The sequence below is a fragment of the Somniosus microcephalus genome, unplaced genomic scaffold (genome assembly GCF_052327205.1).
Source record: "Somniosus microcephalus isolate GS21.2 unplaced genomic scaffold, FLI_Smic_1.0 unresolved_chr3, whole genome shotgun sequence".
Taxonomy (NCBI): domain Eukaryota; kingdom Metazoa; phylum Chordata; class Chondrichthyes; order Squaliformes; family Somniosidae; genus Somniosus; species Somniosus microcephalus.
The window spans coordinates 15,934,865-15,950,788 of NW_028225181.1; the positions used below are offsets into that span (position 1 = coordinate 15,934,865).

At 50.0% G+C, this 15,924-nt stretch overlaps 1 protein-coding gene across 1 annotated transcript in view; it reads left to right on the top strand.

The window, feature by feature from the left end:
* Positions 1–15,924, top strand: part of LOC147091223 (calsyntenin-3-like) — a 105,731-nt gene that overhangs the window by 63,865 nt on the left and 25,942 nt on the right. The window contains exons 2-4 of the mRNA XM_085976486.1: positions 9,663–9,785; positions 11,272–11,467; positions 15,651–15,859. Of these exons, the coding sequence (XP_085832612.1) occupies positions 9,663–9,785; positions 11,272–11,467; positions 15,651–15,859 (528 nt within the window). The remainder of the gene's footprint in view (positions 1–9,662; positions 9,786–11,271; positions 11,468–15,650; positions 15,860–15,924) is intronic.

Here is a 15,924-nt window from a genome sequence, read left to right on the forward strand (position 1 = left end):
GGTGTGTCGCTGCGGGTATCAGATGAGGCGGTGTTGGGGGCCTGCTGCGTTCCGGCTGTCATCCAAGATGGCGGCGTCCATGATCCCCATGTGGCTGGAGGCGTCCAAAATGGCTGCTGTACCGGTGGTTCGCACATGGCCGGGGAGGCCCAAGATGGCGGCCCACATGGCCCACACGCGGCGCTGCTGGGGTTCGGGGTGGCTTTGGCCCTGCAGACGTTAGCGTAGTGTCCCTTCTTCCCGCAGCCCGAGCAGATCGCGTTTTTCGCCGGGCAGCGCGCTCTGGGGTGTTTTGCCTGGCCACAGAAGTAGCATTTCTGGCCTTGGGGCACTGCTGTCTGGCCTTGGGACACTGCTGCGGTAGCTGGGCCGTTGCTGGGGTGTGGCTGGGGTGGCACGGCGCTATGAGGCGGTCCTACCGTGTCCCAGGCTGTCATTCCCCGCGGCGTCCACAGTGCAGAGGAGTAGGCATCCATGCCCCGGTAGGCTGCATCCAATGATAGTGCGAGTTCTGAGGCCTTGTTGAGGTCGAGGTCACTCTGCTCCAACAGTCGCTGTCGGGTGTAATTGGATCTGTGGCCCGCTACAAAAGCGTCCCGGATAAGTTTCTCTGTGTACACGGCGGCCTTTACATCCTTACAACCACAGGCCCGGCCAAGCACAGACAGTGCCTGAAGGTATTCCACGGTCGATTCCCCAGGTTGTTGTTTACGACTCCCCAGGAGGTGCCTGGCGTACACTTCGTTCACTGGGTGCGTGTACTGGTCCTTGAGGAGCTTGATAGTGTCCGCGTACGAGGTCGCGTCTTGGATGACCGAGTACACTCGGTGGTTCACTTTGGAGGTCAGGACATCCAGTTTGTCCTCGTCCGATTTGATTGCTGCGGAGGCGGTCAGGAATTTTTCGAAACACTTAATCCAGTGAGTAAACTTGGTGGCTGAATCCGCCTCCCGATGATCTAAGTCCAGGCATGCTGGTGTGAGGATCTTCTCCATTATAAAAATGTTGTTAATAAAATTGATGCGCTATCAATTACTCATAAAAGACTGAGAGTTAAGAGAGTAACTAAAGGCTTTTATTAACAAAAGAATGAAGGTCTGCCTCGAGTGGTCGACCGGTCCAGAAATACAAAGGGCTGGGGAGCAGTCACCTTTATACTTGGACTTGTGGGAGGAGTCAGCCGAGGCATGTCCAGGCATGTACACAGTGGAATACAAACAGTGGTTTACCACATAGTCCTGTTAGAATTTTATAAGTTTCAATGAGATCCCCTCTCATTCTTCTAAACTCCAGTGAGTATAAGCCCAATCGACACAATCTCTCCTCATACGTCATTCCTGCCATCCCAGGTATCAGCCTGGTGAATCTTCGCTGCACTCCCTCCATGGCAAGAACATCCTTCCTCAGATAAGGCGACCAAAACTGCACACAATACTCAAGATGTGGTCTCACCAAAGCCCTGTACAACTGCAGCAAGACTTCCTTGTTCCTGTACTTGAACCCTCTCGCTATGAAGGCCAACATACCATTTGCCTTCTTAACCACCTGCTGCACCTGCATGCTTACCTTCAGCGACTGGTGCACAAGGACACCCAGGCCTCGTTGTACTTCCCCTTCTCCCAATCTATTGCCGTTCAGATAATAATCTGCCTTCCTATTTTTGCCACCAAAGTGGATAACCTCGCATTTATCCACATTATACTGCATCTGCCATGCATCTGCCCAATCACCCAACCCGTCCATATCATACTGGAGTTTCTCTGCATCCTCCTCACAGCACACACGCCCACCCAGCTTTGTGTTGTCTGCAAACTTGGAGCTATTACATCTAGTTCCCTCGTCTAGATCATTAATATATATTGTGAATAGCTGGGGTCATAAGAACATAAGAACATAAGAAATAGGAGCAGGAGTAGGCCAATCGGCCCCTCGAGCCTGCTCCGCCATTCAATAAGATCATGGCTGATCTGATCCTAACCGCCAATCTACTATCACAGAACCATCTCCTGAATCTAACAGAATTAGACACACGAAATAGGAGCAGGATCAGGCTACACGGCCCCTGGGCCCGCTCCGCTACCCACAGGGCCATGTCCGATCCGAACCTAGACTCATGTCCAAATTCCTGCCCGCTCCCCGTAACCCTTAATTCCCTTTACTTCTAGGAAACTGTCTATTTCTGTTTTAAATTTATGTAATGACTAGCTGGGGGAGCCCGGCTTTGCCAGGGCTGTTTTGGGCCGGGCGGTTTAAATCGAGTGCCAGGCTTTGGGGCCTCTCTGTGTCCCTCAGTGAATCTGCTGCCGGGCAACATTTTAAATCGAGTCCCAGGCTTTTGGGCCCTGTCTGTGTCCCTCTCTCAATCTGCTGCCGGGCAACATTTCTACCTTTTAATACCTTGAAAGATGAAAGTGAAAGTACTTATAAAACGTTTTTGGTAAATGTTATGTTATTTTTAAGAGAGATACTAACTTTTTCAAAGCTGGATAAGGAGAGTAGTTTGAGCTGGAAGCAGTGAAACAATGGCTGGCAGATCCCTGAGATGAAAACGATTAGTCCCGCCCACACACACACACTGATTGGCCAACCATCAGGGGACCGTACTGTAGGATTGGTCAATCGTGACGGCACAGGATTGGTCGAACCTTGACGTCAGTCAATCAATGCTAAGTAGCAGATAATGAGTTTAATTTTGAAGGTTTTTTGCATAAGGCGTGAACAATTTTCGTCCGACCGAAAAGTAAATACGCTTACGACCGTCCCGGAACCGTAAGCTTTCTTTGGAGGCAACGCGCGCGTAGGTAGGCTCTATAACTTTCGAGCGCATAGCCGGACAGACGCACACCCGAGGACAGACAGACAGAAGGACAGACAGATAGACAGACAGACAGAACGACTCGTTTATATATATAAGATGTAGCTTCTACAGCTTTTTGGGGCAGCATATTCCATGGACCTACCATCCTCTGAGTGAAGTAGTTCCTCCTCATCTCAGTTTTGAAAGAGCAGCCCCTTATTCTAAGACTATGCCCCCTAGTTCTAGTTTCACCCATCATCGGGAACATCCTCCCTGCATCCACCTGATCCAACCCCTTCACAATCTTATATGTTTCAATAAGATCACCTCTCATTCTTCTGAACTCCAATGAGTAGAGTCCCAATCTACTCAACCTCTCCTCATATGTCCATCCCCTCGTCCCCGGGATTAACCAAGTGAACCTTCTTTGTACTGACTCGAGAGCAAGTATGTCTTTTCTTAAGTATGGACACCAAAACTGTACGCAGTATTCCAGGTGCGGTCTCACTAATACCTTGTACAACTGAAGCAATACCTCCCTATTTTTATATTCTATCCCCCTAGCAATGAAAGCCAACATTCCATTGGCCTTCTTAATCACTTGCTGCACCTGCATACTAACCTTTTGAGTTTCGTGCACCAGGACCCCCAGATCCCTTTGTACTTCAGTACTTTCCAGTTTCTTGCCATTAAGATAATAATTTGCTCTACGATTTTTCCTGCCAAAGTGCATAACCTCACACTTTCCAGTATTGTATTCCATCTGCCAAATCTCTGCCCACTTACTGTCTATGTCCCCTTGCAGGTTTTTTATGTCCTCCTCACTCACTACTTTCCCTCCCATCTTAGTATCATCTGCAAACTTTGATATGTTACACTCGGTCCCCTCCTCCAAATCGTTAATATAGATTGTAAAGAGTTGGGGACCCAGCACTGACCCCTGTGGAACACCACTAGTTACTGATTGCCAGTCTGAGAATGAACCATTTATCCCAACTCTCTGCCTTCTGTTAGATAGCCAATCCTCTATCCATGCCAGAATATTACCCCCAATCCCGTGATTTTTTATCTTAAGCAATAATCTTTTGTGTGGTACCTTGTCAAATGCCTTTTGGAAGTCTAAATACACGAAGTCCACTGGTTCCCCTTTATCCACCCTATACGTTACTTCCTCAAAGAACTCCAGCAAATTTGTCAAACATGACTTCCCCTTCATAAAACCATGCTGACTTTGTCCTATTAAATTATGATTATCCAAATGTCCTGTTACTGTCTCCTTAATAATGGACTCCAAAATTTTACCTACCACAGATGTTAGGCTAACCGGTCTATAGTTTCCAGCCTTCTGTCTACTGCCGATTTTAAATAAGGGTGTTACATTAGCAGTTTTCCAGTCTGCCGGGACCTTTGCTGAGTCCAGGGAGTTTTGGAAAATTATTACTAATGCATCCACAATCCCTACCGCCACTTCCCTCAAGACCCTAGGATGTAAGCCATCAGGTCCAGGTGATTTATCCGCCTTGAGTCCAATTATTTTACCGAGTACCACTTCCTTAGTGATTTTGATCGTGTTTAGCTCCTCCCCCGCTTTAGCCCCCTGTTTGTCCAGTGTTGGGTTATTCTTAGTGTCTTCTACTGTAAAGACTGATACAAAATATTCATTCAGTGTTTTTGCCATCTCCATATTTCAAACCATTAATTTCCTGGTCTCATCCTCTAAGGGACCAACATTTACTTTAGCCACCCTTTTTCTTTTTATATAACTATAAAAACTCTTACTATCTGTTTTTATATTTTTTGCTAATTTACTTTCATAATCTACCTTCCCTTTCTTAATCAATCTTTTTGTTATTTTTTGCTGTCTTTTGAAGTTTTCCCGATCCTCTATCCTCCCACTAGATTTGGCTACGTTATATGCCCTTGTTTTTAGTGGAATACTATCCTTAATTTCTTTACTTAGCCACGGATGGCTGTCTTTTCTTTTACACCCTTTTCTTCTCAGTGGAATATATATTTTTTGGAAGTTGTAAAATAACTCCTTAAATGTACACCACTGATCATGTATCGTCTTACCCTTTTATCTATTTTCCCAATCCACTCTACTCAATTCAACGCTCATACCTTCATAGTCTCCTTTATTCAAGCTTAGCACGCTTGTTTGAGATCCAACCTTCTCACCCTCTAATTGAATATGGAATTCAACCATGTTATGGTCACTCATTCCAAAGGGATCCTTTACTAGGACATTTTTAATTAATCCTGTCTCGTTACACAGGACCAGATCTAAGGTTGCTTGCCCCCTGGTCAGTTCAGTTACATACTGCTCAAGAAACCCATCCCTAATACACTCAATGAACTCATCCTCAAGGCAGCCCTGCCCAATTTGATTTGTCCAATTAATATGATAGTTAAAATCCCCCATAATTATAGATGTTCCCTTATTACAAGCCTCAACTATTTCCTGATTGATACTCTGTCCAACAGAGTTGCAACTGTTCGGAGGCCGATAGACTACGCCCACTAGTGTTTTTTTCCCCTTATTATTCCTTACCTCCACCCAAACTGTTTCATTATCCTGATCTTTTGACCCAATATCATTTCTCTGTATTACAGTGATTCCTTCCTTTATTAACATAGCCACCCCACCTCCCCTTCCTTCCTGCCTGTCCTTCCTGATCGTTAAATAACCTGGTATGTTTAATGCCCAGGCATTGTCACCCTGCAGCCATGTTTCTGTAATGGCCACAAGATCATACCCATATGTAGTTATTTGTGCCATTAACTCATCTATTTTGTTACGAATGCTACATGCATTCAGATAGAGAACTTTCAAATATGTTTTGTGACACTTAGTTCCTGCTTTTGCCCTTTTTATTACTTTACCTTTTACTCCATACCTTCTGCCCCTTCCTGACACGCTCTGGTTTTTAATTTCCCCACTGCTACCTAAGTCTATGACCTTCTCTGTTGTCATTTTTATTATTTGCTCTCTAGGAACCTCCCCCCGACTAGTTAGTTTAAAGCCCTCTCTACAGCCCTAGTTATATGATCCGCCAGGACTCTAGTCCCAGCACTGGCCAAGTGAAGCCCGTCCCAACGGAACCGCTCCCTCCTGCCCCAGTACTGGTGCCGGTGTCCCAGGAAGCAAAACCCATTTCTCCCACACCAGTCTTTGAGCCACGCATTTAACTCTCTAATTTTATTTGTCCTAGCCAAATTTGCTCGTGGCTCGGGTAATAATCCAGAGATTATTACCCTTGAGGTTCTGTTTTTTAATTTGACCCCTAGCTGCTCATACTCCTTTAACAGAACCGGCTTCCTAGTCCTATCTACGTCGTTTGTACCAACATGGACCATGACAACTGGATCCACCCCCTCCCACTGCAAGTTTCTTTCCTGCCCAGAGGAGATGTCCTTAACCCTGGCACCAGGTAGGCAACACAGCCTTCGGGACTCTCGCTCTCGGCTGCAGAGAACTCTATCTATCCCCCGAATAATACTATCCCCTACCACTACAACATTTCTATTTACTCCCCCCTCTTGAATGGCCCCCCGTTCCACGGTGCTGTGGCCAGGTTGCTCATCCTCCCTGCAGTCCCTGCTCCTGTCCCCACAGGGAGTAAGAACCTCGAACCTGTTGGACAAGAGCAAGGGCTGCGGCTCCTCCAGCTCTACCTCCTGGATTCCCGTACCTGCCTCACTCGTAGTCACACCGTCCTGTCCCTGACCATGGGCTACATCTGAATTAATTAACTTCATAGGTGTGACCACCTCCTGATACACAGAGTCCAGGTACTTCTCCCCCTCCCTGATGTGTCGCAGTGTCTGAAGCTCAGACTCCAGCTCATCAACACGGAGTTGGAGTTCCTGTAGCAGCAGACACTTGTCACAGACATAATCACCGTGAGCCTCAATGGGGTTCACCAGCTCCCACATCTCGCAACAGTAACACATCACCTGCTCCATTCTATGTAATTAATTAAATTTTTTATTGTTAGTTATGGACACCCTCTGCCCGATTTTAGATGCTAGTATCCCCTTTAATTAATTGGATTTAAATTAAGTCAATCCCTCTAGTTACACCAGTTAAATGGTTTACCAACAGTCACTCTGCACCAGAAAGGCCTTATTAACTACAACCCACAGAGTTAAAGTTTGAAAAGAGCACCTAACACCCCACTTACCCTAACTCACACTTACCCAAACTCAGAGCACTCTTTGATGACTCACACTCAATGCTTGCTCGCACTAGGACTGGTCTTTTTATACTGTTTGTTTGTTTACAGCCAAATGAGTCACCCCTGCTGATTGGTTAGAAAACTGGTTTCCACTGCCTGCTGTGCCAATTTACTCCTACTGCAGTGTAACCTTGTTTTACTCTTCTTAAACCAACAGAATCCCAAATATTTAACTTTTCCCCTTTACTTAAACTGCTTAAGTAATCATATCAAGAATGATCTGAAGAGAAATAACAATTAAAGAACTCTCACACTTACCCAAACTCAGAGCACTCTTTGATGACTCGCACTAAGGCTGATCCTTGCGGTACCCCACTAGTCACTGCCTGTCTGCCACTCGGAAAAAGACCCGTTTATTCCAACACTTTGCTTCCTGTCTGCCAACTAGTTCTCTATCCAAGTCAGTACCTTGCCCCCAATCCCATGTGCTTTAACTTTACACGCTAGTCTCTTATGCGGGACCTTATCAAAAGCCTTCTGAAAGTCCAAATGCACCACATCCACTGGTTCTCCCTTATCTATTCTACTTGTTACATCCTCAAAAAATTCCAGTAGATTAGTCAAGCATGATTTACCTTTTGTAAATCCATGTTGACTTTGTCCGATCCTGTCACTGTTTTCCAAGTGCTCTGCTATTACATCTTTTATAATGGACTCTAGCATTTTCCCCACTACTGATGTCAGGCTTACCGGTCTGTAATTCCTCGTTTTCTCTCTACCACCTTTTTTAAATACTGTGGTCACATTAGCTACCCTCCAATCCATGGGAACTGTTCCAGAGTCTATCGAATTTTGGAAGATAACCAGCAATGCATCTATTTCTACGGCCACTTCCTTAAGTACCCTAGGATGTAGATTATCAGGCCCTGGGGATTTATCGACCTTCAATCCCGTCAATTTCCCTAACTCAGTCAGTGTCTGTGGAACCTGTAACCCAGTGAGAGTCAGTGTCTGTGGAACCTGTACCCCAGTGAGAGTCAGTGTCTGTGGAGCCTGTACCCCAGTCAAAGTCAGTGTTGAACCCATACCCCAGTGAGCGTCAGTGTCTGGGGAACCCGTACCCCAGTGAGAGTCAGTGCCTGTGGGACATGTACCCCAGTGAGAGTCAGTGTCTGTGGAAGCTGTACCCTAGTGAGAGTCAGTGTCTGTGGGACCCGTACCCCAGTGAGATTCAGCGTCTGTGGAACCCGTACCACAGTGAGTGTCAGTGTCTGTGGAAACCACACACCAGTGAGAGTCAGTGCCTGTGGAACCCGTACCCCAGTGAGAGTCAGTGTCTGTGGAACCTGTACCCCAGTGAGAGTCAGTGTCAGTGGAACCCATACCCCAGTGAGAGTCAGTGTCAGTGGAACCCATACCCCAGTGCGAGTCAGTGCCTGTGGAACCTGTACCCCAGTGAGAGTCAGTGTCTGTGGGACCCATACCCCAGTGAGAGTCAGTGTCTGTGGGACCCATAACCCAGTGAGAGTCAGTGTCTGTGGGACCCATAACCCAGTGAGAGTCAATGCCTGTGGAACCCGTACCCCAGTGAGAGTCTGTGTCTGTAGAACCTGTACCCAAGTGAGAGTCAGTGACTGGAACTCATACCCCAGTGACAGTAAGTGCCTGTGGATCTGTGCCCCATTGAGAGTTAGTGTTATGTCTGACATTGGTGATAGGTACTCGATTGCCTTGGCCTGAGCACATGGAGTTTGATAGTGCTGTTATCGTTGTATTGTGTCTGACATTGGATATAGGTATTGGATTGCTTTTGCCTGTAAGAGTGTGTTTGGATCAGCCATTAAAAGCAACATGAATTGAGCTCTGCATACGGCCTCTGGATTATCTTTGCAAACGCAACAGTCAGTGTCTGTGGAACCCATTTCCCCAGTGAGAGTCAGTGTCTGTGGAACCCGTACCCCAGTGAGAGTCAGTGACTGTGGAACCCGTACCCCAGTGAGAGTCAGTGTCTGTGGAACCCGTACCCCAGTGAGAGTCAGTGTGTGTGGAACCCGTACCCCAGTGACAGTCAGTGTCTGTGGAACCCGTACCCCAGTGAGAGTCAGTGTCTGTGGAACCCGTACCCCAGTGAGAGTCAGTGTCTGTGGTACCCGTACCCCAGTGAGTGTCAGTGCGCATGGGACCCATACCCCAGTGAGAGTCAGTGTGTGTGGTACCCGTACCCCAGTGAGAGTCAGTGCGCATGGGACCCGTACTCCAGTGAGAGTCAGTGTCTGTGGTACCCGTACCCCAGTGAGAGTCAGTGCGCATGGAACCCGTACCCCAGTGAGAGTCAGTGCGCATGGGACCCGTACTCCAGTGAGAGTCAGTGTCTGTGGTACCCGTACCCCAGTGAGAGTCAGTGCGCATGGGACCCATACCCCAGTGAGAGTCAGTGTGTGTGGTACCCGTACCCCAGTGAGAGTCAGTGCGCATGGAACCCGTACCCCAGTGAGAGCCTGTGTCTGTGGAACCCGTACTCCAGTGAGAGTCAGTGTCTGTGGTACCCGTACCCCAGTGAGAGTCAGTGCGCATGGGACCACTAACCCCTCCACTACCCCAACCTCTCCAGAACCACCGTTGCCCTCTCTGCCAGTCTCCACCCTAGGGCCCATTGATCTACAATGTGCTTTCTCGCCCTCTGCCAGCCAACAAGCACAAGCCATGGATCGAGGCTGAGTACCAGGGCATCGTAATGGAGAATGACAAGACCGTCCTCCTCAACCCTCCGCTCTTCGCCATTGATAAAGACGCACCACTGCACTACGCAGGTAGGGGATATGGTATCAGCATGGGCCACACCAGGGAAACCTGGCACCTGCAGTCACTGGGACTCAAATGGGCTGAATTGGCCTCAACTGGACTCAATGGGACTCAGTGGAACTTATCGGGACTTAACAGGGCTGAACGGGGTTTACTAGGACTCACGAGCCTCAGCTGGATTCAGTTAGACTCAACAGGACTCAACGTGATGGGGAAATCGTCCATTGGGAATCTGTATTATGGGAGGGAATGGGAAGGGATTTGGGTCCTTTGGGATTCTGTACAATGGGAGTGATTGGGAAAGGGTTTGGTCCATTGGGATTCTGTACTATAGGAGGGAATGGGAAGGGATTTGGTCCATTGGGATTCTGTACAATGGGAGTGAATGGGAAGGAGTTTGGGTCCATTGGGATTCTGTACAATGGAAGTGATTGGGAAGGAGTTTGGGTCCATTGGGATTCTGTACAATGGGTGTGTTTGGGAATGTGTTTAGTCCATTGGGATTCTGTACAATGGAAGTGATTGGGAAGGAGTTTGGGTCCATTGGGATTCTGTACAATGGAAGTGATTGGGAAGGAGTTTGGGTCCATTGGGATTCTGTACAATGGAAGTGATTGGGAAGAGGTTTGGGTCCATTGGGATTCTGTACAATGGAAGTGATTGGGAAGGGGTTTGGGTCCATTGGAATTCTGTACAATGGAAGTGATTGGGAATGGGCTTAGTCCATTGGGATTCTGTACAATGGAAGTGATTGGGAAGGGGTTTAGTCCATTGGGATTCTGTACAATGGGAGTGAATGGGAAGGGGTTTGGGTCCATTGGGAGTCTGTGCAATGGATGGGAATGGATTTGGGTTCATTGTGTTTCTGTGCAATGGCAGGGAATGGGACAGGGTTTGGGTCCATTGGGATTCTGTGCAACGGGAGTTAATGGGAAGGGGTTTCGGTCTATTGGGATTCCATGCAATGGGTGGGAATGGGAAGGGGTTTGGGTCTATTAGGATTCTGTGCAATGGGAGGTAATGTGAAGCGGTTTGGGTCCATTGGGATTCTGTAGAATGGTAGGGAATGGGAAGGGGTTTGGGTCCATTGGGATTCTGTACAATGGGAGTGAATGGGAAGGGGTTTGGGTCCATTGGGATTATGTACTATGGGAATGAATGGGAAGAGGTTTTTGTCCATTGGAATTCTGTGCAATGGGAGTGACTGGGAAGGGGTTTGGGTCCATTGGGGTTCTGTGCAATGGGAGGACTGGGAAGGGGTTTGGGTCCATTGGGATTCTGTACAATGGGAGGAATGGGAAGGGGTTTGGGTCCATTGGGATTCTGTACAATGGGAGTGAATGGGAAGGGGTTTGGGTCCATTGGGATCCTGTACAATGGGAGTGAATGGGAAGGGGTTTGGGTCCAGTGGGATTCTGTGCAATGGGAGGGAATGGGAAGGGGTTTGGGTCCATTGGGACTCTGCCCTAAGTATCTATCACTGTTCTCCAACAGGTGAGATTTGCGGGTTCAAAATCCATGGGCAGAATGTTCCATTCGAGGCGGTGGTCCTGGACAAGATGACGGGGGAGGGGTTGATCCGGGCGAAGGAGGCTGTCGACTGCGAGGCACAGAAGGAACACACCTTTACCATCCAGGCTCACGACTGCGGAGAAGGACCAGACAAAACCAATATGAAGAGATCACACAAGTAATTGAGAGGGCCGTCGGGAGATGGGAATAGGGATATGGGACTTAATCTCCACCTTGATCCTCCATGTAATGTATCTGTCTTGTATTGTACCTGCCCCGGGAGTGCTCGATACTGACACTGGGTATAAAGTGGGGGTGCACTGTCAGTGTAATGTAGAGGGAGCTCTGTATTGTACCTGCCCCGGGAGTGCTCGATGCTGACACTGGGTATAAAGTGCGGGTGCACTGTCAGGGTAATGTAGAGGGAGCTCTGTATTGTACCTGCCCCGGGAGCGCTCGATGCTGACACTGGGTATAAAGTGGGGGTACACTGTCAGGGTAATGTAGAGGGGGCTCTGTATTGTACCTGCCCCGGGAGTGCTCGGTGCTGACACTGGGTATAAAGTGGGGGTACACTGTCAGGGTAATGTAGAGGGAGCTCTGTATTGTGCCTGCCCCGGGAGTGCTCGATACTGACACTGGTATAAAGTGGGGATACACTGTCAGGGTAATGCAGAGGGAGCTCTGTATTGTACCTGCCCTGGGAGTGCTCGATGCTGACACTGGGTATAAAGTGGGGGTACACTGTCAGGGTAATGCAGAGGGAGCTCTGTATTGTACCTGCCCCGGGAGTGCTCGATGCTGACACTGGGTATAAAGTGGGGGTACACTGTCAGGGTAATGTAGAGGGAGCTCTGTATTGTACCTGCCCTGGGAGTGCTCGATGCTGACACTGGGTATAAAGTGGGGGTGCACTGTCAGGGTAATGTAGAGGGAGCTCTGTATTGTACCTGCCCCGGGAGTGCTCGATGCTGACACTGGGTATAAAGGGGGGTGCACTGTCAGGGTAATGTCGAGGGAGCTCTGTATTGTACCTGCCCTGGGAGTGCTCGATGCTGACACTGGGTATAAAGTGGGGGTGCACTGTCAGGGTAATGTAGAGGGAGCTCTGTATTGTACCTGCCCTGGGAGTGCTCGATGCTGACACTGGGTATAAAGTGGGGGTGCACTGTCAGGGTAATGTCGAGGGAGCTCTGTATTGTACCTGCCCTGGGAGCGCTCGATGCTGACACTGGGTATAAAGTGGGGGTACACTGTCAGGGTGATATAGAGGGAGCTCTGTATTGTACCTGCCCCGGGAGTGCTCGATGCTGACACTGGGTATAAAGTGGGGGTACACTGTCAGGGTGATATAGAGGGAGCTCTGTATTGTACCTGCCCTGGGAGCGCTCGATGCTGACACTGGGTATAAAGTGGGGGTACACTGTCAGGGTAATGTAGAGGGAGCTCTGTATTGTACCTGCCCCGGGAGTGCTCGATGCTGACACTGGGTATAAAGTGGGGGTGCACTGTCAGGGTAATGTAGAGGGAGCTCTGTATTGTACATGCCCCGGGAGTGCTCGATGCTGACACTGGGTATAAAGTGCGGGTACATTGTCAGGGTAATGTAGAGGGAGCTCTGTATTGTACCTGCCCTGGGAGTGCTCGATGCTGACACTGGGTATAAAGTGGGGGTGCACTGTCAGGGTAATGTAGAGGGAGCTCTGTATTGTACCTGCCCTGGGAGTGCTCGATGCTGACACTGGGTATAAAGTGGGGGTGCACTGTCAGGGTAATGTAGAGGGGGCTCTGTATTGTACCTGCCCTGGGAGTGCTCGATGCTGACACTGGGTATAAAGTGGGGGGACACTGTCAGTGTAATGTAGAGGGAGCTCCGTATTGTACCTGCCCCGGGAGTGCTCGATGCTGACACTGGGTATAAAGTGGGGGTACACTGTCAGGGTAATGTAGAGGGAGCTCTGTATTGTACCTGCCCCGGGAGCGCTCGATGCTGACACTGGGTATAAAGTGGGGGTACACTGTCAGGGTAATGTAGAGGGAGCTCTGTATTGTACCTGCCCCGGGAGTGCTCGATGCTGACACTGGGTATAAAGTGGGTGTACACTGTCAGGGTAATGTAGAGGGAGCTCTGTATTGTACCTGCCCCGGGAGTGCTCGATGCTGACACTGGGTATAAAGTGGGGGTACACTGTCAGGGTAATGCAGAGGGAGCTCTGTATTGTACCTGCCCCGGGAGTGCTCGATGCTGACACTGGGTATAAAGTGCGGGTGCACTGTCCGGGTATTGTAGAGGGAGCTCTGTATTGTTCCTGGCCCGGGGGCGCTCGATGCTGATACTGGGTATAAAGTGGGGGTGCACTGTCAGGGTAATGTAGAGGGAGCTCTGTATTGTACCTGCCCCGGGAGTGCTCGATGCTGACACTGGGTATAAAGTGGGGGTACACTGTCAGGGTAATGTAGAGGGAGCTCTGTATTGTACCTGCCCTGGGAGTGCTCGATGCTGACACTGGGTATAAAGTGGGGGGACACTGTCAGGGTAATGTAGAGGGGGCTCTGTATTGTACCTGCCCCGGGAGCACTCGATGCTGACACTGGGTATAAAGTGGGGGTACACTGTCAGGGTAATGTAGAGGGGGCTCTGTATTGTACCTGCCCCGGGAGCACTCGATGCTGACACTGGGTATAAAGTGGGGGTACACTGTCAGGGTAATGTAGAGGGGGCTCTGTATTGTACCTGCCCCGGGAGTGCTCGATGCTGACACTGGGTATAAAGTGGGGGTACACTGTCAGGGTAATGTAGAGGGGGCTCTGTATTGTACCTGCCCCGGGAGTGCTCGATACTGACACTGAGTATAAAGTGGGGGCACACTGTCAGGGTAATGTAGAGGGGGCTCTGTATTGTACCTGCCCCGGGAGTGCTCGATGCTGACACTGGGTATAAAGTGGGGGTACACTGTCAGTGTAATGTAGAGGGAGCTCTGTATTGTACCTGCCCCGGGAGTGCTCGATGCTGACACTGGGTATAAAGTGGGGGTACACTGTCAGTGTAATGTAGAGGGAGCTCTGTATTGTACCTGCCCCGGGAGTGCTCGATGCTGACACTGGGTATAAAGTGGGGGTGCACTGTCAGGGTAATGTAGAGGGAGCTCTGTATTGTACCTGCCCCGGGAGTGCTCGATGCTGACACTGGGTATAAAGTGGGGGTACACTGTCAGGGTAATGTAGAGGGGGCTCTGTATTGTACCTGCCCCGGGAGTGCTCGATACTGACACTGAGTATAAAGTGGGGGCACACTGTCAGGGTAATGTAGAGGGGGCTCTGTATTGTACCTGCCCCGGGAGTGCTCGATGCTGACACTGGGTATAAAGTGGGGGTACACTGTCAGTGTAATGTAGAGGGAGCTCTGTATTGTACCTGCCCCGGGAGTGCTCGATGCTGACACTGGGTATAAAGTGGGGGTACACTGTCAGTGTAATGTAGAGGGAGCTCTGTATTGTACCTGCCCCGGGAGTGCTCGATGCTGACACTGGGTATAAAGTGGGGGTACACTGTCAGTGTAATGTAGAGGGAGCTCTGTATTGTACCTGCCCCGGGAGCGCTCGATGCTGACACTGGGTATAAAGTGGGGGTACACTGTCAGTGTAATGTAGAGGGAGCTCTGTATTGTACCTGCCCCGGGAGCGCTCGATGCTGACACTGGGTATAAAGTGGGGGTACACTGTCAGTGTAATGTAGAGGGAGCTCTGTATTGTACCTGCCCCGGGAGTGCTCGATGCTGACACTGGGTATAAAGTGGGGGTGCACTGTCAGGGTAATGTAGAGGGAGCTCTGTATTGTACATGCCCCGGGAGTGCTCGATGCTGACACTGGGTATAAAGTGGGGGTGCACTGTCGGAGTAATGTAGAGGGGGCTCTGTATTGTACCTGCCCTGCAGAGACTCCTTCTCCCTCCTTCCCCATCCCTGTCTCCCACTTTCTCCCCCACCCCTCTCCTCCCTCCCCGACCTCTCCCCCTCCACTCTCCTCCCCTCCCCTTCCCCCACCTCCTCCTCTCCTTTCTCACACTCTCACTCCCTCACTCTCGTTCTCCCTCCCCTCCTCTGCCCTCACCTCTCCCTCTCTCTCCCTCCTCCCCTCTTCCTCCCCCTTTCACTCTCTCCCTCCTCCCCCTCTCATTCTCTCCCACTCTCTTCCTCCCCCTCTCTCATTCCATCTCTCTCCCTCCTCCCCTCTTCCTCCCTCCATTCCTCCCTTTCTCTCTCCCTCCCTTCATTCCTCCCTCTCTCTCCCTCCCACCCTTCCCCCCCACCACCCCCCCCACCCCGTGTGTTGTTCTGATTGGCTCCTGTGCTTGGTTGCAGGGCGGTGGTCCACGTGCGTGTGAATGACGTGAATGAGTTTGTGCCGGTGTTCGTGGAGAGGCTGTACCAGGTGGCGGTGAGCGAGGGGAAGATGTACGACCGCATCCTGAAGGTGGAGGCGGTGGACGGTGACTGCTCGCCTCAGTACAGCCAGATTTGCTTCTATGAGATCCTCACGCCTGAGGTCCCCTTCACCATCGACAATGACGGTACGAGAGAGGGGACCTCACACTCTGACACGAGAGGGTCTCACACCCTGACACAAGGGTCTCGC